Below are 26,572 nucleotides of genomic sequence, written 5' to 3'. Positions count from 1 at the left end.
CATGCAAAACTCCACGTAATCCCAAGGGGTTCACATACTTTTTCTTGCAACTGTAGGTGCTCTGCTTATGTCAATGAAGGTAGGGAGTATGGCGGAAGCTGAATCAAAAAGGGAAATACAAGGCGATTATGTAAGCTTATGCAATGCAGGAAAACAGATATGATTACATTGCATAGATAAGAAGATAATCTATTAAACATCTTGTGCCCAGAGATTAGCTTTAAAATCTAAGATTTTGTATAGGTTTCATGTTGGAGATTCACTTTTAATTACCCAATGTTAGGGTAATTGCCCCACATACAAATTCAGAGATACTGGGGTTAGGTTAAAAACTTTCTCTGTAATGTCATGCAACATATACAGTACCTGTCAATTCTCAGTAAAGGCAGGTCATATGACAAATTTAGGAAAATGTGTTTAAAACTAACTAGTCAAAGCAAACCAACACAGTGCAAATATGCTGAATACATTGCACGGTGCCCTTATCTTTGCTGTTCAAATGGTGTAATACATTGCTTAACTTTGACTGTTGAGTCATCTGTATCCTAATGCATTGCACAGCTAGGGTGACCATATCTACTATGCTCACCTGATCCAGGCAGCACTCCTCCTCCAGGGAAGGTCCCGGGAATTCCAGCACCTGGAATTTCCAATAGAAGGCAAAACAATTAATCTATGAGATTAAAAACAAACCATGTTGCTTTGCAGGCTTTTATATAGGAACATCTAAGATTACAATACAGATGGAAACATTAGTTCAGCAGCCCCTTCATGCCTTTTTTCATGTGTTACTCTCATCACTTCCATTTCATAAATATAACAAAGATTTATTTGGTGTTAAAGAGATTCTCCAGTCTTCTCCCAAAATATTAAACATCAGCAACTACTTATACTGTAGTTGCTGACTTTTAATATAAGGACACTTACTTGTCCAGGGATCCAATACTGTTGTCACCCAAGTGATCCCTCAATCGGCTTTTGGTCCAGGAGCTGGAATCTTAACCAAGGTTTCCCACTACACATGCGTGTGCCGTGCTGTGGTTTGTGAATGGTCCTGCAGTCTTCCGGGACCTGTGATATGTCCCAGAAGGCTGCGGGAGAAGGCGGGGGGGCCTAAACTCCTCTCGGATCATCTTGGTGATCCAACTGCAAATGGAAATGGTTACCTTTCAAAACCAGGTACCCGCTCCCTCCACCAAAAAAGTGCCAAATGTTAAAGGGGGGGGGGGATGCAAATAAGCGGAACGTCCACATTTGGGTGATGTTCTGCTTTAATTTACTAGAGGTTCTTCGGTTGCACACTTTACTTACTGTATACCTTACTTTACTTACTCTACTTGACAAAGCTTACTGTTTGTTACAATGGCAGGTAAACCTTTAGCTAATCATCACTGTATACAAGTCTCTGACCATGTTTCCAAGGCTGCTTCACCTTCCAATACTAAGGAGCATATGCCATACACAATAAAGAACAACTGCCTACTTAGTGACCTATTTTGCCACATATTAAATGATAACCACAGAAGAACTTAAACAACTCCAGACATTCCCAGATTACACATTGTATGCAATGCAAAACATTTTTTAGATTTAAATTAGGAAGTTGGATTTGAATTTAGAAAATTCAGAGCAGGAAAGGGTGAAACCTGTTCTAGGTTATTATTTTTCTGCCTGTATCCAAATGAGGAAATTCACTTACTGTCTACTCCCTTTATGTACTGTCCTAGAGACCCAACAGGAAATAAGAGGAAATCTCTTTAAAATGAATAGAATTCTACCTTTGAGAATTGTTACTGGAATATATGTTCCCATTCCTGGATTTTACCTTACCCTTTGGTCTAGTGACAGCTTCATTTTTTTTGTATTTTTTCTCTATTTCTGTCTCAGTGACAATGGTCACCAGTACAAATAAATTAGTAATCCACCCAACAGGCATATTATCAGCAAAAACCCCTGGATTTGAGATTGAACTGCCACGCTGTTGGTCTGTAGTCCAAATATATTATTAAATATAGTACAGATATTGGATTTTTAGTAAAACCTACTTGATGTTGCACTGGAATAAATTTATACCTACACTACAGACTCATGGTGAGGAGCTTCAATCTCAAATCCATTTAGTTGCATCATAAACTAAGAAAACTGTGGAGCTCCTTTAGTGTGTAGAGCTGCCAGCCCAAAATCTAGACACCATGGCCAAAACACCACTAAAGTACCATTTGGTAGAAATATCAATAGAGTAATTCTAGAGTTCCAGAGCTACCCATCTAGTCCTCTAAGCAATAAATACTTGAAGTGGTTCTATAGGGTGAAGGTTTTTAGATACATAGAATGCATGAAGGTAAAAAAGTTCAGTGTGCAACTCCCCCCTCAGCCCCCCTAATACTTACCTGAGTCTCATAGCGATTCAGTGCTGTGCAAGGGAGCCTTGGCTCTCCTGGGTCTCTCTTTCCTCACTGGTTGAGACACAGTATGGGGAACCATTGGCTCCTGCTGCTGTCAATCACAGCCAACGAGGAAAGAGCGGAAGGGCGGGACTGAGCCACACTCTGTGTCTTTGTGTGTACAATAGGTCTGGGAGCACTTGGCAAGGGGGAGGACCCAAAAGCACCAGTGGGGAACCCGAGAAGAGGAGGATCAGGGCTGCTCTGTGCACAACCATTCTACAGAGCACGTAAACGTGACATGTTTGTTATTTCATAGAAAAATTTGGAACTTTTAGAATCACTTTAGCAAAGGCTCTGACTCTTTTCAATTCTACCAAAAAACTTAAAAATAGTCTTTACATACACTTTAAGACATTACAAACTCACTGGGTTTGTAAGAAATAGTTATTCGGGTAAATAGCAGAGTTTGCATTTCTCATTTTCTGTTTTTTTTTGTGTTGTTTTATTATATAGCATGTTATATAATCATGACCATTATACCATTAAAATGTGCTTAAAGCTGACCTCTGGGGAAAAAATTAAAACTACCCCTGCAATGGAGCTCCCCTGCTCTGTAAGGGTTAACCCTCTAAGGTTTTTTTTAAAGTGCTGTTTTTACTTATGTTACCCCTTGCTCTTCCCTGCAATTAGCACTCTTCTTATCTCTCTGATGCTCTGGGTTGTGGGCAGGCCCTTGGTGTCATCATTTGCAGTGCAGGATTTCTGGTCCTGCATTGCATGTAATGACATTGAGGTGACATTGAGGACAGAGCTCCGAAGTGAAGCAGCTTCGAGGGAAAGGAGGAAGCCTCAGGGAGCGAGGGATAAAGTAAGGTAAAAACTGTATTTAACTGTAACCCAGGGAGCCCAACTGCAAGAGTGGTTTTAATTTTGCCCCAGAGTTCAGCTTTAAGACCATTAGGTTCATTTACTATAGGAGTATAGCATATTCACTTTTCAATGTATATGTTCACATAGTTTAGGAAATTTGATAAGGCCATATTCCCTTTTTTGCAGCTTTCTTATACTGTCCACCTGTGGCTCCTTTGAATGTTATGAGGAAGTTTCACTCTAATTGCTTAATTGTGTACTATTTTATAGAGAGTACAGATGGATGAGTGTTAGCTTGGCCTTGTAATAGCAATGTCAGCACATGCCAATAACTCTCTTGGGGGTGATCTTACTGCTGGAATCTCTAAGAAATATGAGAAACCAATGGTATACATCCAAAGCTGAAATACATCTTTTAATGTGTTAGTCTTGGTCAGTTACCAGTGTATCATTCAGTACAATACTGAGAAATATTATACACAATAATATTGTAAAACAGTGAGTCCTTCCCACCTGGAAGTTTTCCGGGTTTTCCTCCAGCTCCTGGCTGGATACCAGTTTGTGGTATGACGGCTCCTAAGTAACAATAAAGGGTAATATGGAAATTACTATTATTGTTATTATTACACATAGTGCCAGTTTTTTTTCTAGAGCATTTCACCAAGTGACATAATACAGGCCCAGTAATAACAACATTACAACATGCAAAAAAATGTATTTAAAACATTTAGAGCCCATTCAAAAATGTATCACACACCACTGCAATGCACAGTTCATTGTGGTGCCATTTCCAAAGTATGATTACATATACAGAGTATATGCATTGCCACACATTAATTAAAAAAAACAAGATTATGTAAATTTTTCATGCTCTAAGGGGAGCTTTAAGATCATTTAAAGCAAATGAGCTGCCCTAATACATAATGCTTTAACACATGATAACGTATTGCATTAGGCAATGTGTGTTAAGACAGTGCAAAGTGTGAATAAGCACTAAAAGTAAGAATCCTTGCCAGCAATGTTTATAATTTAAAAGATAAGGGAGAGAGGATGAGTAAATGAACAGCACATGCACATTTACTACAACCTGATTGTTTAATATTCTTTAAATTAACTAACAGCATGGCTGACATTGCACAAGAGCAAATTAGAGATTAAATAGCTGGAAACACTCATAATTCTCAGACACTCACTCTGCAACTCAAACTCCCAACAAATGCACATGTAATTACAATGTACCTTTATCTCAAAAGCTTATTAGTAAATTATACTTTTGCACAGAAGGACAAGAATCTGACTTACCTGTAGTCAGCCCTGGTACACCACCGACTCCTGTACCAAGATACATAAAGTGACATATAGTTATCAAAGTAACTCACAATTTGTCTGAATCAATTTAAAGGTTATGCTAGAAATGACATGGGCTATTAACACACTGTCTTCCTATAAAAGTATCACATATTGTTCCTAGTGCTCTGTAGATAGCCTTACGCACACCGTGCCTCTATGGTATAATGACTGTACGAAAACTCTGCAGAGAGCACCATGTTAGCTCAGTGCTTCTATTTCATTCTACTTCTGGACCTTGCTACTTGTTAAGCCAGTTTCCATGCCAGTGGGCCTACCGCCTGTCATGGGCCCAAGAAGTAGGGTCATCGCTACTTTGTAGCTGGGGAAATCGTCCCCATACTGCGACCTCTGGGGTCTATCAGGTTGTGAATGGCCATGTGGCCCAAAACAGCAGCAACTTCATAGTCCTTGGGTACTGTGGTTTACCTGCATCTGGAAAGAGACACTTTTTCTTACATTTGAGGAAAGCAGCAGCACCTTCCACGCTCTGTCTGACACCTTGAGGGCTGCAGGAAGAATGCCATTACACCTGCCTTTGCTGTACACTGGACCTCACAAGGGTATATAGTTTCTTTACTCTATCCCAGGCATCCTACATATCCCAGCTTGCCAAATAATGGAATTTCAAATCTTTCTTTACTAAATGGTAAAACAGAATTAAGGTTTCCAAATAATGGTAAACAATTCAAACATTGACTTCCACTGAGTATAATTATCCCATGATAAGATATTGGATAAGGTTCTGAACTGGGGCCACCTGGGGGAAAGAAATATGGTTCTCCTACCACCACCTGCTAGTGCTCTCCATGGTTCTAATTTTCCCATCTACCACGATGCCAGCAGCTTCATATCCAGTATATATATTCTGCACACCAGCCCACACTGGCTGGGGCCAAAGCGGAATCCTACCCTAAATGGGATAATAATTTCCTTTTACAAGTTAGTTGCTGTAATAGCAGGGACCAGAAGTACTGAGCTAAATGTACTACTGTGTTCTCTGCAGCTTTAGAGATCCATAACATGGCACAGATGACTTAGAGGACATATTAGGGACAAATTCTTTAAGATGAACAACTAATGCGGTGTTCCCCATAGTGGGGAGTGTGTCCTATTAGTAGCACACATCTTCTATGTAGGTAGTAAATGGCAGGAATCTGCATTAAAAAGGAGAATTGTTTAAGAATACACAAACTCTAGTCACAGCTACCAAGCACCAGAGGAAGAATGGTGATCTAAACCAGGAACAGGGGCGGACTGACAACTCATGGGGCCCCCGGGCAATAGGGGATCATGGGGCCCCTGTGTCCTTGCCCAAACTCAAAAAAGCCTATGAAAAAGGTACCAGGGGCATCTCATGGGGCCCCCTACTGACCCCTGGCCCTCAGGCAGTGCCCGAGTTTCCAAATGGTCAGTCCGCCCCTGACCAGGAATCAGAGAAGTTCTTTACTATTGGCCCACATGTCACCTTGAAGAGAGCAGTATATTGGAGAGATGCTGGTCCTCCCAGAGGGCGGGTGTATATACAGTAGGATAGGGGTCTATATGAGTGACAGTGAGAATAGATTTTGCAAGCAGTTAAGTGGTAGCAATAGCAGCCACATTCGAATGTCTTAGATGACACAGGCTGGGTATGTAAAGCCTGCAAAGATTCCATTTTGAATTATGAATGCCTGGATTATAGTTGGTATGTAGCTAATGAAAATTGTAATAACATGTGTCAAGTTATACATTTTGCTTCAAAATAGCTGAACTGGACACATTTCTAATGGGGCACATTTGCTTTTTCTTTTCCCTTGGGTATGTGCATCAGTCTGGCATCTATGCACTAGACTGTGTTCAGCAGGTTTTATTATGTAATCTCCTGATTTGGACATAACATTTGACAGCACTGTGAGTCCAGATAACCTCCCATGAGTTTTTATGAAAGGAAGGCAGGGCCAGCTTTAGCCTTTCCAACCCTGGAAAAAAACACTTCCCTCCAGCTATGCACATGTTGCTGAGAGAGCCTGAGTCAGCATTAATGACCATGCACATAACTTCCCCTCTCAAGTGAGCTGCTGACAGAATCATTGGACTATATAGGTCATAAAGCCTGTAAACAGTCAAAGAGGTCAAAAATAAAACTGACCTGGAATAACGCCGCCTGGATATGCACCAGGTACTCCCCCTGTAACAGAAACATAGCTGAATACACAGAAGAATTTATGCAGAAACAATTCAACCTAGGGCATTAAGAATAGCCAGACATTTGCTTGTTGCCTGAATGAAACGGTAAACAAATAAAAAAGTATATAAGAGAAAAATATTTTTTTTCCTTCAGTAATATGTAGGTTAAACACACAGGTAAAGCAAAAAAGTGGGATCATTAAAGCATTTAAAAGGCAGTTTTTTCAAATTAAAATAATAAACATGCTTTGGTATTATTCTTCTGGGGTCTTCTTGGCTGCTCCTCTTCTGAGTATAGCAAGGGCTTGCTATGAGGGCAGATGTGAACAGCACAGGATTTGATTGCCATTGGCTCCTGCCTCTGTGTCATTGAGGACAGAGAGAGCAGCGATGCTGACCTTGGGCACAGCGCTGGATCTAAAGAGGAGCCAGGTAAATGTTTGAGAGGCAGGGATGGGGGGAGCTGATACTGGAAGGTTTTTTTACCCTAATGTCCTTAATACAGAGAATACATTAACTTCTTAATGCTGAGCGTAAGCAAATATGCAGCCTCTCGACAGCTGGGCCTTGACGCCGAACTGCTGCATATTTGTGTACCATTTGTAAACAAACATGTGCTTAGAGAGCACGCCCTGCACGCTCCCAGCACGTGTCGGTGTCCCACAGAAAGGTCTCTCCTTGCTAATCAGCCAATCACAGTGGTCGCATGACCCTAAACCCCGACCCGCCTCCCAGCGTCAGATACCCCTTAAAGCGCCAGGAGGCGCTGGCGTGAAGGGGTTAAGGTAAGAAACCTTAAGCCTTTAGAACCACTTTAAGGAGTAGAGATCTACAAAATAAGGTGAAACTGCTTTCACTTCAATCATGTCTTAGCAAAAATAATTTTTTCTATTTCCCTCATTCAAAATGGGTTCAGGTTCACCTTATTACTAAGGTTCACTTTGCAAAGGTATGTTGAGGATGGGATGGGGATACCTCTTAAAGTGTTCTAAAGTCTGGGTGTTTTTTACCTTAATGCATTTCCCCTTCTCTAAACACTTATCTGAGGCTGTCAGAAATCCAGCGCTGTGCTCAGCTACACTCTTCTCTCTCCTCTCTTCCTCTTCTCACAGGGACTCAGGCAGCAGCAGGAGCCATTGGCTCCTGCTGCTGTCAATCAAATGGTGCAAGGATGGATCAGGGGTGGAGTCAAGCCATGCTGTCTGTGTCAATGGACACAGTCAGCACAGCTTGGGAGCAAGCATGCATGTGTACCCCCATAGCACTTGCTGTTGAGGCACACAAAGAAGAGGAGGAGCCAGGATTGCCAGTGGGGGACCTGAAAAGAGGAGGATTGGGGCTGCTCTCTGCAAAACCACAGCACACAGCAGGTAAGTATAACATGTTTGTTATTTTAATTTAAAATCCAGGCTTTATAATAACTTTAATTATAGTTTTGTTTATGTATTCTCTATTGTAGATGTAACTTAATCCTAGTCAACTGGTTTTGCTGGATATTCCTGCAGTTGACAGGAACATACAGGGACTGATATTACATAATTCTATTTTACATAAATCTTTTCTCATGATACACAGAAAACACCTGGGAATGTTCTAAGTTTCAGAAGATGATATCATGAGAGCAGCTGGCAGAACAGGGTGGGAACAGAGGAAAGGGAAGAGAAGACACTGACCTACACCTCCTTGTACCACTCCCCCGGGGTACAAGCCAGGGATCCCTGCACCTGCCAGGATGTCAAAGTCAAACATTAAAGAACTGTATGACACATTCACTGACAATAAACTTAGTACAACAGCATTCACTGTAAAATTTCATAAATGTACAAATCAGCTTTTTACTCTTTGAATATCTAAACAAGAGTTTAAAATCACCTATCACAGTTTAATTCTATTATGTTTGCATTTTAGGCAAATATAGAAAGCCAGAGACAGTACATTATTTTGAGAAATGCTTTGATGGTCAGCTCTATTTTAAAACAATGTCCTAGGTAAAAAAGATAGAAAGGTTGTAAACAGGGCCGGTGCTAGACTATTTTGCACCCTAGACAAGACCAGCTACTTGCACAACCCCCCAAAAAAAATAAATACAAATTTTTAAAAACAGTAGAAAATATTAATAAAAAAAAAATGAAACTGCTAAATTTCTTTTAATTTGCAAAAATAAGTTCCATATGATGTCACCAGCACCATCATTAAAGACAAAATCATTGTCACGGATGATGGATCCTAGGCTGGAATTTCCCAGGCAATGGGGGTAGCTAAAACGCTGTGTGACATCAGGCAGCCCAGCCCACACAAACACACAGAGAACACCTAAAGTGAGCGATCCCACACAGTGACAGATCCGACAAAACACACCACCACCAACACTAACACAGATCAGCAGGTCCAGCAGGCACTAGAAGAGCAGGCTGAGGGATCATGATGATGTCATCACTCACAAACACATTGCACATGTGATGGATTGCCGGCCGGCTGGATCACACTCACAAAAACATGAGAGAGAGACAGACCTTCCTCCGCAAGTGCAGCTCCACTTCAGCTGATGAATGGGAAGAGTAGGGCTGGAACTTCACAGTGATCAGAAGCTGCCAGCCAGCTTGCAGTAAGGGACTGAGTCTGAGAGGAACACTGGAAGGAGCGGTAGATCATCTGCTGCGTTGGTCCCAGACACCCGGCATATCCTTACTTCCCCCCCTCTGCCGTCCCTCCCCACAGCTGAAGGATCATTCATTACATGGCGGTGTCCCACACAGAGAGAGTGCCGGTCTGTGCTGTGTCCAGGCGCCCCTAGGTGGCAGTGTGCCCTAAGTGGCTACCTAGTTTGCCTAGTGGAAGTACTGGCCCTGCCTGTAAAGCATATAGTTAAAAGGAATCTGCCAGTGCAGAAATGTAAAAGCTGCCATTGCTGACTTGTTTTTGAGGGTGGTGGGGTCATAGCTGTCAGCTTCTCTTAGTTTCACTAATAATGGGTCACCGATCTAGAATAAGGAATTTTATTAGGAGTCATGAGCCTGATTTGCACACATGATTCAGGTCAGAGACTGAACAAGTAGTAAAAAACAGGATAACAACCCTTAAGCTTGAATCTTTCAAACATAGCATTGTTTTATATATAGCATTTGCATACAGAAATGTTGGCATTGTATTATAATGAATATTACAGCTTTATAGACTGTACATGACATGAAATTAATAAAAATAGTGATATGTATATGAAACAGCACAATGTATTACCTGGTCCTTTTCCTGGTTTAACACCAGCACCAATGCCTCCTTGGTAGAAGGATAAAGAACAAATGTTAAGCACAACTTCTCAAATGATAACATTAGATTTAAAGGATGCTAACTCACATTTATACACAGGAAAATACGATCCCTGTCTGACATATTAGATTTAATCCATTTATCATTTTGCATTTTGATTATTAATTTTTACAGGTACTTATACAGAGCCATCAATTTACACAGCTCTTTACATATATTGTACATTCACATCAGTCTCTAACCCTCAAGGAGCATACAACTAAGGTCTCTAACTCACATTCAGACATACAATTAACCTACCAGCATGTCTTCGGAGTGTGGGAGGAAACCGGAGTACCCGTAGGAAACCCACACAGGCACAGGGTGAACATGCGAACTCTGTGCAGGTAGTGCTGTGGTTGGGATTCAAACTAATAACCTTGGTGGCACCAGGCAGAAGTGCTAACCACTTAGTGATTGTGCTGGTGGAAATGAACACCCATACATTCAGTAAACTAAAACAGATACGTATAATTGCATTTGTTTACTAATACCTATCACAGAGTTGTGCGTATTTGTACATTATTTTAACCACTTGCCCTCCAGAGGATTTACCCCCCTTCCTGACCAGGCCAATTTTTGCACTACGGCGCTACATTACTTAAACTGACAATTGCGCGGTCATGAAATTTATGTCCTTTTTTCCCACAGATAGAGCTTTCTTTTGGTGGTATTTAATCACCTGTGTGTTTTTTGCGCTATAAAGAAAAAAAGACCAAAAATTTGAAAAATATTTTTTACTTTTTGCTATAAAACAAATCCAGTAAAAAAAGTACAAAAATCAAGTTTCATCATAAATTTAGGCCAAAATTTATTCTGCTACATGTCTTTGCTAAAAAAAAAATCCCAATACGTGTAAATTACTTGATATGCTTGAAAGTTATAGCGTCTACAAATGGCGGTATATATGTACTGGAATTTATTTATTTATAATGACTGCGATCAGCAACGTATAGCGGTACTGCAGGACTGCGGCATTGACACTGGGGGGAACTGACTAACTACCACTGACATCCCAATGACACTAATACAGTGATCAGTGCTAATAAAAAGCACTGACAGTGTACTAATGACACTGTGCAGGAAGGGGTTAACATCTGGGGCAATCAAAAGGTTAACTGTGCTGTGCTGTGTTTTACTGTGTGTGCTGTGTGTTTTACTAGGGAAACATGCTGCTTCGTATTTCAGTGCAAAGAAATACACAGCAGCATGTTACTGCTGGCAGTAGAGAGACATCTGTAGCTGCCAATGGCGGTGCGGGTAGGGGCGGTGCATGTGTCCCCTACCCGGAAATGCTAAATTTTATGATTTTGCGCAGCCCTGCCACCCTGTAGCAATTTTTCTGCTGTAGGGCAGCGGGGAAGCGGTTAACCACTTGCCCTCCGGAAGATTTACCCCCCTTCATGACCAGGCCATTTTTTGCTATACGGCGCTGTGCTACTTTAATTGAGAATTGCGTGGTCACGCAACACTGTACACAAATTAAATTTTCTTTTGGTGGTATTTTATCACCACTGGGTTTTTATTTTTTGTGCTATACTGAAAATTAAAAATATATTTTTTCTTTTACTTTTTTGCTATAAAACATATCCAAAAAAAAATTCTTCAGAAATGTATCCCTTTTTTAGTAAAAATCCTAATAAGTGTATATTAATTGGTTTGTGTGAAAATTATAGCATCTGCAAACAATGGTATACTGTAGATACTGGATTTTTTTTTTTTATACTAGTAAAGGCGGCAATCAGCGACTTATAGTGGGACTGTGATAATATGGCGGGCTTTCTGATACTGATACTGGCTTGGAATTGACTAACTGACACTGACATCTCCAGTGACATTAATACTGTGATCAGTGCAAATAAAAAGCACTGTCACTGTACTAATGACACTGGGCAGGAAAGGGTTAACATCTGGGGCAATCAAAGGGTTAACTGTGTGTTAGCATAGAGTGGTTACTTTGTATTGTTTTGTGTTTTTATAGGGGATGTGCTGCTTTTTACCTCCCTGCTTTGCAGGGAGATAAAAACCAGCACATCCCCACTGACAGGAGAGAGATCTGTGTCATTTACATTCACAGATCTTTCTCCTGACAGTTGTTCTGTCTATTGCCAAATCCCTAACATAAATCGCGGGCCAGGACCAGAGATTGATATGTACAGGAGCCAATGAAAGTGTGGGTAGGCGGGCACATGCCCCCCTACTCTGGAAGTGTGCAATCACGTATATATACGTGATTCTGCAAAAAGTGGGGCTGCCCTGTAGCAGTAAAACTGGTATAGAGTGGAAAGAAAGTGGTTAACATGGACTTAATTATGTTAGTTGTGAGTCAGACAGTAGTTTCAAAGCAATCCACATGTCAGTGATATACTGGTCAATAAGTAAAGAATCACCTTTTGTTTTTAATGAACTTATTTACCTGGTAGCAGTCCACCAGCGCCCACACCACCAACTCCACCAACACCACCAAGACCACCAACACCGCCAACTCCACCAACACCGCCAACTCCACCTAGTAAATAAAAATGTTAAAAGTAAGTTACAAAATGCCTAAAGAATGTTTAAACTCCTGACTTTGCATCCACTAACTTTGTATATCCTATCTATTGATTGTTTCTGTTGTCTTCATGTATAAAGGCAATATTTAGCCTCCAATGTGTCTCCTTGTGTAGCAGTTGGTAGGCCATGTATTGTCCATGTCCATGTTGTCCAAGTGTTTTAATGTGTGTATAAAGAGTTATATTTATATTACGGAACACAAACATATCTCAGTCCATCTGTGGTGAATGGCATCGAAAACTCTTATGGTATACTTAAATTACATCTGTTTCCCAAGACTGATACTGGTCTATGTTTTATACTGTGTATACTAGCTAGATATTTTGGCTAATCTTTATTTATATCCTGTTATTTAAGGTTCATCCCTCCTGAAGAAGTATCTACATCATGAAACGTGGTGGGGTCTACCCCATCTCCTTTCCAATTACTGTATCCACTTGTCATATTCTGATTGATTTACCATGAAATCAATGCGGCTTAAGGAGCTTTATGATTGTTAATATTTATGGGTTTTAATTATTTTTTCATGTCTAATGATTTTAATAAAAATTACGATTTTTACATTTTGTATTTGTGTGAACTTATGTCCTTTGGGTACCGAGAAAGTCCATTGTAAGGGTTTTTTATTCTCTCTTATTCTATTTCTACTTTCTGGTACATTTACTTGATGAGTATCCCTTTTTCAAGTAACAATAACCACTGCCATTAAAACTAAAATGCATTTTAAAATGCATACAGTTCTTAATGATTTTTTATTATCTAGTTTTATCACACTTTGGTTACCAACCTTCAACTCCATTATTTTTAGTGATGTCTTTTTAACTAATTTTACATTAATACCATTAAGTCACATAAGCATTAGAGCTGTCTTCCTCCAGGGGATAATCAGGGAAAATGGTTGCCATTTCTGTTAGAGCTAAGGAAATTATAATTTCCAAAGTAATTGTGAATTTCTTGGAAACAAACATAAATGGCTGTGGCTTGAAGCTTAGTTTAAATTCCATCCACTGCTTGTAATGCGGAATTCTTTATCAGAAAACATTTGTAATCCACAGAAGAAGTGTGCTGGGCTGCTCTTACCCAATCATGACTGCAGGTTTAAACTAATGTGCTCAAATGAATGCAAGATAAAGGTCAGGAAACAGGAACTAGCCAAGTTAAACAAACCACAATGGTACAGGCTGATGTCAACATGAACTAACCATTTCCAGTGATATTTTTATTATTGTGCTGGATAAACACTCATTTTCATTTTCTCCTGTATCCGGTTGTTTTATTAAGGTTTATCAGATTAACTTTAAGAATCTCAGAATTATTTAGTGATTGTGTAATCCATGAAAATACACATAGGGCCCCTAAACAACTGCCTGAATGAAATCATTTTATGTAGCCTAGTCACCTTTTTCGAATCAGTCAAAATGTATTGTAATATTACATCACTTTTCAAACTCTCAACCATTAAGGCCAATTTTATTTTTATCAAGTCTTCTGTAAACATTACTCCTGGGACACTGAAATGTTCATATTGAGCTATAAAACTCATGAACACTTAACAGTTTATGACTGCTTTGTAACCTAAAGTTGGTAAGATAAATTGGGAATGTATCTTTTCTCTCCACCTTCCATACAGTATACTGATTTAGTGATAACAAAAAAACTGCACTACTCATTGTTACTCCAACAATCACAATTTTTGCTATGTACACTGCTCAAAAAAATTAAAGGAACACTTTGAAAACACATCAGATCTCAATTGGGAAAATGTCAAGCTGGATATCTTGATATGGACTGTGTAATGTGTTAGGCACGTAAGGATGCCCCGTTGTTTGATGGAAATGAAAATTATCAACCTACAGAGGACTGAATTCAAAGATACCCTGAAAATCAAAGTGAAAAAATGATGCAGCAGGCTAGTCCATTTTATTGAAATTGTATTACAGTAACTCAAAATGGTACTCAGTTTGTATGGCCGGCCCCCACATGCTCAATGTTGGGGCATGCTCCTAATGAGATGACCGATGGTGTCCTGGGATATTTCCTTCCAGATCTGGACCAGGGCATCATTGAGCTCCTGGACAGTCTGAGGTGCAATCTGGCGACATCGGATGGACCGAAACATGACATCCCAGAGGGCTTCTATTGGATTTAGGTCAGGTGAGCGGGGAGACCATTCACTGGTATAAATTCCCTCATCCTCCTGGAACTGCCAGTGTACTCTCGCCACATAAGGCCAGGTATTGCCATGCACCAGGAGGAACCCAGGACCCACTGCACCAGCATAGGGTCTGACAATGGGTCCAATGGATACCTAATTGCAGTCAGGGTGCCATTGTCTAGCCTGTAGAGGTCTGTGCGTCCCTCAATGGATATGCCTACCCAGACCATTACTGACCCACCACCATAAATGGTCATGCTGAATGATGTTACAGGCAGCATAATATTCTCCATGGCTTCTCCAGACCCTTTCACATCTGTCACATGTGCTCAGGGTGAACCTGCTCTCATCTGTGAAAAGCACAGGGCACCAGTGGTGGACCTGCCAATTCTGGTTGTCAATGGCAAATGCAAATTGAGCTCAATGGTGTCGTGCAGTGAGCACAGGGCCCACTTGAGGACGTTGGGCCATCAGGCTACCCTCATGAAGTTTGTTTCTGATTGTTTGGTCAGAGACATTCACACCACTGGTCTGCTGGTGGTCATTTGGTAGGGTTCTAGCAGTGCTCATCCTGTTCCTCCTTTCACAAAGGAGCAGATACTAGTCCTGTTGAGGGGTTAAGGACCTTATACGGCCCTGTCCATCTCTCCTAGAGTCACTGCCTGTCTCCTGGAATCTTCTCCATGCTCTTGAGACTGTGCTGGGAGACAGCAAACCTTTTGGCAATGGAACGTATTGATGTGCCATTCTGGAGGAGTTGGACTGCCTGTGCAACCTCTGTAGGGTCCAGGTATGGCCTCATGCTACCGGTAGTGACACTGACCCTAGCCAAATGCAAAACTAGTGAAAAACTGTCAGAGTAGATGAGTAGGGAAATAAATGTCAGCGGCCTCCACCATTCCTGTTTTGGGGGTCGTCTCATCTAGTGCACCTGTTGTTAATTTAATTACCACCAAAACAGCTGAAACTGATTAACAACCCTCTCTGCTACTTAACTGTCCAGATCAATATCCTAGCAGTTTGGGAAGTGAATTGACCTGATGCTATACTCTGATTAAAAAGTGTTCCTTTAATTTTTTGAGCAGTGTATATTTTCCTGCAATAAACGTAACTGCAGTTATATGTGAGATCCTAGAATATTAGAAAATAGAATGCAGAGATGTGCATTAATTCAGATTATAAAACTGGCAAAATTGACCTAAGAATGTGTAAGACTGGTTATTGTTGATCTGATATTCCCTAATGATAAAACTAATTGTAGAACCTGGGAGTTACAACAATATTCATTGCCAGTCACAGATATGTTCTAACAAGATGAATATTCATTTGATTTGGGGTCAGCACTTTTTCCAAAGTCAAGCTAAAAATCCTATATCTGGGTGTTCCTTCTTGTTGAGCAGAAGTCTTTTGGGTTTCCATGTTTTTGGAAATGTGAGGCAGACCTTTCATTCTGGGTAACAGATCTGCTTGTCTCTGACCTAAAACAATTTCCTAAAAGTTTTAGGGTTTAGTTTGTTTTGGGGCCCATTTGCTGGACTGAAGGTATACTGAAGGTATTCCCTGCTACTGCATCATGGCATAAATTATATAGGATAATAAAATTCATGTCACCACCACCAGTTTAATGAGCATTTCTTTATACATCTACTGCTACAGAACATCAGATACATTCAAAATATTTGGCTAAATCATGGGTAGGCAACCTCTGAGAAGTGCAGATCTACCTAACATGGAAGAGATCAAAGATCACAGAAGTGCAGCGCCCCAATAAAAAGGATGACATGAAGAAAACTTATACAAATATAAACAGACATCACTGTAAAAAAAAAAAGATGTATATACTTACCTACTTTCAGCCTGCCCTGGTCCGGTAATGTGCTCTTCCCTTCCCGGTGGCTGCAGATGAGACAGCGCTTGACAACGTCTGGTATAACCTGGAATGGTGATGTCATTCGTAGGTTCTCATGTCCCAGCTGCTCTTGGTCATTCGTCCTCTCCCCTACATATACCGCTGGCTCACGTAGGCGTGACAACGTGACCAGATTGGACACTGGGCATTTTTAAGGCTAGTTAGGTTTAAACTGGAATTATACTTTAAAAAACCACTTTAAAACTGACTAACATACATTTACTTTGCCAGTTTAAAGTAGTATACTGGGATGATGCCTGCAGCTACAGGCACCATCCTGGTATTGTTTTTCAGGGCATGCAATGCTTTTTCTTTGTAAAAACAATCCTAGTGGCAAATTTGCTGCTGGATTGCTTTTACGGGTGGCGGAAGAAGTTCCCTCCCTCTCTCGCCACTCTTTGGTGCTTCTCTGCAATGATGGTCAGTGCTAATTCAAAATGCCCTTCCTAATGGTGGGCAGTGGCAGTAATTGACCCCTAAAGTCAATCAACCCCTTTGTGCTGCATTAGTGACACCAATGTCAGTGTTAATTATCCCTTTATGCTGTATTAGTGGCCAGTGTCAGTGTTTAATGACCCCTTCATGCTGTAGCATAACGGGGTCAATTAACACTGACATTGGTGCCACTAGTGCAGCACAAGGGGGTTAATTAACTGCCTCTGGTCACTAATGCATCAGGAACCAGTGGCAGCACATTAGCCCTTTAATGCTGCATTAGTGGTACCATTGGCAGTGTTAATTAACCCTCTTATGCTGCAGCATGAAGGGGTCATTAAACACTGCCACTGCCAGGGGTTATTAAATGCAGCCACTGCCCACATATGCAGCATCTAGAGGTAATTAACACTGACACATACCATTATTAACCCCTCCACCACCCCCCCCCACTGTAATAAACTTGTTAATTGTATTCTTGGTGCTGGCGCTGCACTCCTCCTCTCCCGTTTACCGGCCTCTGAATGACAGTCAAGTCAGAGGCCAGGACTAGAAATCATCTGTTGGGTGAAGATTATTCCGCCTGACAGTATGTATTGTTTTCCTCACTAGTGCCGAGTGCAGGAGCACACTCAGCACCCAGCTGCAGCTGTGCATGTGTGCTATGGATGTGTGATGTGATCTGGGCAGCAGCTCGGCGTGATCACGATGTCAGGCATACGGGTCACGATCTACCTGTCAGATGGCCACGATCGGCAAGTAGATTGCAATCGACGGGTTGCCGACCCTGAGCTAGAGGATAACAAATTTTATCTAAAAAGGTCAATTTTATTACTCTTGATACTCCACAGTTCAGAAAAATTAGCCAGTGCTTATGTTGTAGTCCCAATTGTATAGTAATTTGACATTCAGGGGTTGATTTACTAAAGGCAAATAGACTCTGCCCTTTGCAAAGTGCAATTGCTTCAGAGCTTAGTAAATGAGGTAAAGCTTCACTTGGTAAAAAATACCCAATCACATGCAAGAAAAATAAAAAAACAGCATCTTTGCTTGCACATGATTGGATGAAGGAAGTCAGCAGAGCTTATACTAATTATCTAAGCACTGGAGCAACTGCTCTTGCAGCGTACAACTGCACTTTGCAAAGTGAACAGTCTATTTGCCTTTAGCAAATCAACCCCTAAGAATTCAAGGCTCACTGAAAAAATATAAGCATGATAAAACATATTATTATTTTATTAATTCTTCTAAAATGATTTCCCTCCCTTAAGGAATATGTCAACCCAACATTTCATATTCCTGATTTGTGTCTGTTGTACCATGCACTTGTTTGAAAAAGTATCCTGATCCACCCTATTGTTTCTTTGTGTGAAATAGCTGATGTTGCTGCCAGTCACTCTGCTTTCCTAATAAACAATGAACACACTGGATAGAAGAGCACAGCATGGTCAGTTTTCCAGCTGAGCTGAGAACTCAACCTGGTCCTCTCCATTGATCAGGCTTGTGCTGACATGCCCTACCCCCTGCACAGCCATTTACTTGGAAGATAAATGTGCTGCTGAATCTCCTCCCCCAGCTCTCTAAGATCCTTATGTACTGTAGCCGAGAACAGAGGGTATGTGACCACTTACAAAAAAGGTGGGAAAAGTGTATTTATAATGTTCTTTTTTTTATATGTATACACACCTGTTTTACCTTTCGTTTCTATTTTAAACTGACTGGGTTGTTTAAGGTGAGAGTTCACATATACTTTAAGGAACAAATAAACCTAAAGACATTACTGGTACTTAGGTTAATGGAAGACAAGGTGGTAGAAGAAAAAAAAGAGCTAAAAATACAAATGTAAAGCAGATAGGCAAAAGAACATTTGAAGAAGAAAGTTACTAACAAAAGAGTATACATAAAAAATTTAGGAGGTATTCAGTAAGCACAAATCAGTTAGGCAGGGATATCAGGACTTCAGAACTCCAAATCTTGAGGGCCACACAGGGGTGTATTTACCACAAGGCAAACGAGGCATTTACCAAGGGCGACATTTTTCATGGGGGCAGCACTGCACCCCCGGAAGATAGGAGGGAAGAAGGCACACACGCATCATAGGGACCAGGTGGGATCTAAGGGAGGCTGTGGGCTGCTTGAGGGTGTATGCAGAGCCTGACTCTCATTTCCAGGTATGGCCGGAGCTGTGAAGGTGAGTGTCTTCTTTATCCCAATGGGGGGGGGGTGGCCAGTGTATGGTAGTGGAAAGCTCTCTTAGGTGGGGGGGCAGGGGTCAATTTGGTCAATGACAGGCTGTCTCTGCAGAGGGAGGGTGTTGATTCGTGTCAGGCTCTTTCTGTGGAAGAAGGGGGTGTTGGGGGGCCAATGTTGGTGTTGCCTAGGGCAGCACAAAACTTAAATAAACCACTGGGGCCACATACAGGTCTAAATTATGACTGGCACAAAACTTTTGGTCAATGAACTACACCATACCAAATACAACACATTACTAAGTATCCATAGGAGAAACTAAAACTGTGTAAGGGTTGTGGCCCTCAAGAAGTGAAGTATTGCACTATATACTGTAAGTATTAAAATATACATTCATACTTCATAAATGTAGAAATGTAGTATAGGAACAGATGTAAGATCTTGGCTTGACCATCTGTTTAGAATTTGCCAAGAGTGAAAGATTTCAAGAGAAATGTTTCACATCCATTGGGCATTTTGCCGTAGTCATCTGCACATTATGCTCCCATGTGCAGATAGTCTTCATACCTGGGGCTTTTGCTGACTTTGCTTCTCCTTTTTGAGCCCCCGGATCACATAGAAAAGCACCTGTGGTCATACACTGCTGATCAGTAAACTATTGCATTAATTACTAATTATTTTATTTGTATGCATTGTTTCCACTTTTTCGAATATCTACCAGACTCCCTTTTAATTGTATACAACATGACCTGTTATTACTGAACAAAAATTTTCTACTTTGCATTTACTTTTGCTTTATTCTTTGTTTTATAGACGTTGCAAGCTATTTGACAGCTATTTCCATTTGATACAACCCAAAAATAATAGAAAATTATAAACAGGCCTACCTTGGTGTTGCCATGTTTTGAAAATCAGCTTACAGCATTGCTAAAACCTTAGGCCTCATTTACATGGTCTAATCAGCTGCGGTGTGGCAAGTAGGATGCACACGATTGTGCCCAGGGACTCAGGTATGTATGGACAACCATGATTGGGAGGACTGTGCAAAGCAATGACAGGCTGACACTGGTTAAAGCTGTCCACTGGTGTTTGGAAGTATAAGCACAGGGAGAGATTATCTGTGTTTAGGGACTGATGACTGTCTCTGGACCCAAGTGACTGTGTGAGTACATTGGAACATGGATGGACAGCTGTGCCCGTTGTCAGCCTGTCATTGCTTTGTACAGGCTTCTCTGCAGCAACTATCTATACACTCCTGGACTCCTGGACACAGTTGTATGCAACATACTTACCACACCACGGTCAATCAAGCTGTGTGAATGAATTTTTAAGAAGAAACTAGAATGGGTTTATGTCAATTTTATTTGAAATATACTGTGTGTATATATATATATATATATTTTTTTTTTCCATTTTTTTTTCTATTCATATACTTTAGGTTTTATTAAGTAAAACAGATAGGTCAAAGAACAAACGACGAAGAAAGTTACTGACAGTATCAACAAAATAATTATACTTGGATAAGTTAGGAGGAATAAGCACAAAGCAGTTAGGCGGGGATATCAGGATTTCACAACTCCAAATCTTGAGGACCACATACAGGTCTAGATTATGGCTGGCACAATAGTTTTGGTTAATGAACTACAGTACATCATACCTAATACACCACATTACTAAATATTCCACTGGAGAAACTTAAACCGTGCAAAGATCATGGCTAGAGATGAGCGAATTATTCAAAAATTCGATTCGGCTGATTCGCCGAATTTGCGGAATAAATTCGATTCGATGCGAATTTATTCACTGCGAATTTAACTTATTAAAAGGGTTTCTAGGCTTCAGAGAGCCTTTATATTAGTGCAGAACACTGTACCTTTAATTTAAATGCCCTTGGAGTCTGCTGGGGAAGAGAAATAATACTGTCAGTCAGTATGACATGCAGATGAGTGCCGTCGATCTTAGAATCACCGCACACTTCACTCATTTGGGCAGTCACGGGGCACGACGAAGAAGATGAAGAAGAAGAAGAAGAAGAAGAAGAATGAAAAGAAGAAGAAGAAGAATGAAAAGAAGAAGAAGAAGAATGAAAAGAAGAATGAAAAGAAGAAGAATGAAAAGAAGAAGAAGAAGAATGAAAAGAAGAATGAGAAGAAGAATGAAAAGAAGAATGAAAAGAAGAATGAGAAGAATGAAAAGAAGAATGAAAAGAAGAAGAAGAAGAATGAAAAGAAGAAGAAGAAGAATGAAAAGAAGAATGAAAAGAAGAAGAAGAAGAATGAAAAGAAGAAGAAGAATGAAAAGAAGAATGAAAAGAAGAAGAAGAATGAAAAGAAGAAGAAGAAGAATGAAAAGAAGAAGAAGAAGAAGAATGAAAAGAAGAAGAAGAAGAAGAATGAAAAGAAGAAGAAGAATGAAAAGAAGAAGAATTCCAGTACAGCAAAAAGTGTATCTGCAGAGAGCTCCGCTATTTCTGACAGTTCTCTGACAGTTCCTTCACATTTACAGCGGTTGAAACATTGTATCTATTTGTTTCCGAATAAAAACATCTGTATCTTAAATGGAAACAAATAGATACAATGTTTCAACCGCTGTAAATGTGAAGGAACTGTCAGAGAACTGTCAGAAATAGCGGAGCTCTCTGCAGAGACACTTTTTGCCGGCTGTAGAAGGGATGAAAATCGGCCGATCGGGAAAAATTCGATTCGTGCATCCGAAGTTTGCTAATTTTCGGATTCGGTGCGAATCGAATTTTTCCTAATATTCGAAACGAATTCCACTTCGCCAAGTTCGATTCGCTCATCTCTAATCATGGCCTTCAAGGAGTGAAGTATTGAATTATATAACTATTAAAATATACAGTCGTACTTCATAAATGTAGTAGGTGAACAGATCTGAAATAGTGTCTTGATTATCTGGTTAGAATTTGCCATGAGTGAAATATTTCATAAGTAATGTTTCACATTGAGCATTTTGCCATAGTCATCTGCACATTATGCTCCCATATGCAGATAGTCTTCATACCTGGGACTTTTGCTGGCTTTGCTTCTCCCTTTTGAATCCCTGGAGCACCTAGAAAAGCACCAGTGGTCGTACACTACTGGTCAGTAAGCTGTTGTCCTAATTACTAAATATTTTATTTATATCTACTAGACTCCTTTTACTGTATATTTTACAAAGCATGACCTGTGGATTAAACTGGACTACTGTATATTTTACAAAGCATGACCTGTGGATTAAACTTTTCTACTTTACATTTACTGTTGTTTTATTCTTTGTTTTATAGAAGTTGCAAGCTATTTGACAACTATTTTCATTTAGTACAGGTCAAAATAACCAATATTATAAACAAGCCAATCTTAGTGTTGCCATCTTTTGAAATTCAGCAATCAGTACAGAAAATTTTAAAAACGTTAGGTCTCATTCACACTGCCAAATCAACTGTAGTGGGGAAAACAAAGTAAGTTGTGAATTACTGTGCCCAGCCATGTCTGGGAGGACTGTGCAAACCAATGGCAGGTTGACAATGGCCTTAGCTGTCCACTGGTATTTGGCAGTATTAGCTCAGGGAGGGATAATTTATGGTTAGGGACTGATGGTTGTCCCTGGACCCAAGCTACTTGATCATCTGTCCCTAACCACAGGTAATCTCTGGCTGTGCGATTTGAGCCAAACATGGTCGGACAGCTGTGGGGTTGTCTGCCTGTCATTGCTTTGTACAGGCTTTCTGGCCACAGCTGTGTGCACACCCCTTTACTCCCAGGCACAATTTTTTTGCAACATGCTTGCCACACCACACTTAATCTAGCCATGTGAATGAGGCCTTACAGAGAAACTAGGATGTGTTTATGTCAAGTTTATTACATATATATACATATATATATATATATATACACACACACACACACTATATTGCCAAAAGTATTGGGACACCCCTCCAAACCATTGGATTCAGGTGTTCTAATCACCTCCATGGACAGAGGTGTATAAAATCAAGCACCTAGGCATGCAAACTGACCGTGATAGGTTGCCACCTGTGCAATAAGTTCATCCATGAAATTTCCTTGCTACTTAATATTCCACGGTCAACTGTTCGTAGTATTAGGTCATGTGATAGGCCACATAAAATGACAAAGCGGGGTCAGTGCACGCTGAAACGCACAGTGCGCAGAAGTTTCCAACTGCCTGCACAGTCAATAGCTAAAGACCTCCAAACTTTGTGTGGCCTTCAGATTAGTACAACAACAGTGCGTAGGCAGCTTCATGGAATTGGTTTCTATGGCCAAGCAGCTGCATCAAAGCCTTACATCACCAAGTGTAATGCAAAGCGTGTAAACCACGCCGCCACTGGACTCTAGAACAGTTCTCTGGAGTGACAAATCAGGCTTCTCTGTCTGGCAATCCGATGGACGTGTCTGGGTTTGGTGGCTGCCAGGGGAATGGTACTTGCCTGACTGTATTGTGCCAAGTGTAAAGTTTAGTGGAGGGGGATTATGGTGTGGGTTGCTTTTCAGGGGTTGGGCTTGGCCCCTTAGTTCCAGTGAAGGAAACATTTAGGGTCTGCTCACACCAATGCATTTGCAGAAATGCACTACATGCTTTAACATGCTTTCCTATGGAACATGTTCATATCTATGCTTTTTTGAGCTGTTGCATTTTTGGAAAGGGTTAGGGACTTTTTTAAAAGCAAAAAGCAGCATTTTTGCTACAGTAGAGTTTAATGGAGAAGCTGCATTCTGCCAAATGTAAAGTTTGGTGGAGGAGGGATTATGGTGTGGGGTTGTTTTTCAGGGGCTGGGGCTGGGCCTGGCCCCTTAGTTCCAATGAAGGGAACTCTTAAGGCATCAGCATACCAAGACATTTTGGACAATTCTATGCTCCCAACATTGTGGTAACAGTTTGGAGATGGCCCCTTCTTGTTCCAACATGACTGCGCACCAGTGCACAAAGCAAGGTCCATAAAGATATCAATGAGGGAGTGTGGGATGGAGGAACATGACTGCCCTGCACAGAGTTCTGACCTCAACCCGATAGAACACCTTTGGGATGAATTAGTGCACAGACTGCGAGGCAGGCCTTCTTGTCCAACATCAGTGCCTGACCTCACAAATGCTCTTCTGGAAGAATGGTCAAACATTCCAATAGACACACTCCTAAACCTTGTGGACAGCCTTCCCAGAAGAGTTGAAGCTGTCATAGCTGCAAAAGGGTGGGCCAACTCAATATTGAACCCTACGAACTAAGACTGGAATTCCATTAAAGTTCATGTGTGTGTAAAGGCAGGCGTCCCAACACTCTTGGCAGCAGAGTATGTATGTGTGTGTGTGTGTGTGTATATATATATATATATATAAATATATACAGTGCCTTGAAAAAGTATTCATACTCCTGGAAATTTTCCACATTTTGTCATGTTACAACCAAAAATGTAAATGTTTTTCATTGGGATTTTATGTGATAGACCAACACAAAGTGGCACAGGACTGTGAAGTGGAAGGAAAATGATAAATGGTTTTCAACATTTTTTGCAAATAAATATCTGAAAAGTGTGCCATGCATTTGTATCCAGCTGTCTTTACTCTGATACCCCTAACTAAAATCTATTGAAACCAATTGCCTTCAGAAGTCACCTAATTAGTAAATAGAGTCCACCTGTGTGTAATTTATTCTCGGTATAAATACAGCTGTTCTGTGAAGCCCTCAGAAGTTTGTTAGAGAACATTAGTGAACAGACAGCATCATGAAGGCCAAGGAACACACCAGACAGATCAAGGATAATGTTGTGGAGAAGTTTAAAGCAGGATTAGGTTATAAAAAAATATCCCAAGCTTTGAACATTTCATGGAGCACTGTTCAATTCATCATCTGAAAATGGAAAGTATGGCACAACTGCAAACCTACCAAGACATGGTCGTCCACCTAAACTGACAGGCCAGGCAATGAGAACATTAATCAGAGAAGCAGCCAAGAGGCCCATGGTAACTCTGAAGGAGCTGCAGAGATCCACAGTTCAGGTGGGAGAATCTGTCCACAGAACAACTTTTAGTCGTGCACTCCACAAATCTGGCCTTTATGGAAGAGTGGCAGGGAGAAAGCCATTGTTGAAAGAAAGCCATAAGATGTCCCATTTGCAGTTTGTGAGAAGCTATGTGGGGGGCACAGCAAACATGTGGAAGAAGGTGCTCTGGTCAGATGAGACCAAAATGTAACTTTTTGGCCTAAAAGCAAAATGCTATGTGTGGCAGAAACTAACGCTGCACATCGCACTGAATACACCATCCCCACCGTGAAACACAGTGGTGGCAACATCATGTTGTGGGGATGCTTTTATTCAGCAGGGACAGGGAAGCTGGTCAGAGTTGATGGGAAGATGGATGGAGCCAAATACAGGGCAATCTTAGAAGAAAACGTGTAAGAGGTTCACCCTCTACCAAGGCAACGACCCTAAGCATACAGCCAGAGCTACAATTAAATAGTTTAGATCAAAGCATATTCATATGTTAGAATGGCCCAGTCAAAGTCCAGACCTAAATCCAACTGAGAATCTGTGGCAAGACTTGACAATTGCTGTTCACGGATGCTCTCCATCCAATCTGACAGAGCTTGAGCTATTTTGCACTGGGCAAAAATATCACTCTCTAGATGTGTAAAGCTGGTAGAGACATACCAAAAAAGACTTGCAGCTGTAATTGCAGCAAAAGGTGGTTCTACAAAGTATTTACTCAGGAGGGCTGAATACAAATGCACGCCGCACTTTTCAGATATTTATTTGTAAAAATTTTTTAAAACCATTTGTCTTTTTCCTTCCACTTCACAATTATGCACCACTTTGTGTTGGTCTATCACATAAAATCCAAATAAAATACATTTACGTTTTTGGTTATAACATGACAAAATGTGGAAATTATCAAAGGGTATGAATACTTTTTCAAGGCACAGTATATATATACTCCCCTTTTCTTTTTACTATGCATATAATTTAGGCTTTAAATGTAAAACAGATAGACAAAGAACAATTGGGAAGAAAGTTATTGACAGTATCAACAAAAAATATTTACAAGGAAAAAGTTAGGAGGAATTCAATAAGCACAAAGCAGTTGGGTAGGGATATCAGGATTGCACAACTCCAGATCTTGAGGGTCACATACAGGTCCATGTTACAACTGGCACAAAACTTTTGGTCAGTGGATCACATCATACCCGATACACTACATTACTAAGGATCATGGCCCTCAAGGAGTGAAGAAATGC

General features: G+C 40.6%; 1 protein-coding gene across 6 annotated transcripts in view; it reads right to left on the bottom strand.

Annotated features, from left to right (window-relative positions):
- The window catches only part of ELN (elastin), a 157,480-nt gene that overhangs the window by 75,325 nt on the left and 55,583 nt on the right, over positions 1-26,572 (bottom strand). For 3 of the 6 annotated variants that reach the window (XM_089657245.1, XM_089657265.1, XM_089657256.1), the window contains exons 10-18: positions 22,346-22,393; positions 19,892-19,951; positions 12,496-12,588; positions 10,011-10,049; positions 8,447-8,497; positions 6,736-6,774; positions 4,560-4,589; positions 3,771-3,833; positions 590-640 (exon numbers count right to left, since the gene is read on the bottom strand). In XM_089657245.1, the coding sequence (XP_089513371.1) occupies positions 590-640; positions 3,771-3,833; positions 4,560-4,589; positions 6,736-6,774; positions 8,447-8,497; positions 10,011-10,049; positions 12,496-12,588; positions 19,892-19,951; positions 22,346-22,393 (474 nt within the window). The remainder of the gene's footprint in view (positions 1-589; positions 641-3,770; positions 3,834-4,559; positions 4,590-6,735; positions 6,775-8,446; positions 8,498-10,010; positions 10,050-12,495; positions 12,589-19,891; positions 19,952-22,345; positions 22,394-26,572) is intronic. The other 3 variants (XM_089657272.1, XM_089657273.1, XM_089657271.1) reach the window with 2 other exon arrangements.

This window comes from Staurois parvus, unplaced genomic scaffold (genome assembly GCF_062004578.1).
Source record: "Staurois parvus isolate SC_StPar_1 unplaced genomic scaffold, SC_StPar_1.0 ptg000029l, whole genome shotgun sequence".
In the NCBI taxonomy this organism is placed as follows: Eukaryota; Metazoa; Chordata; class Amphibia; order Anura; family Ranidae; genus Staurois; species Staurois parvus.
This window is presented reverse-complemented; position numbering and strand designations above follow the sequence as displayed.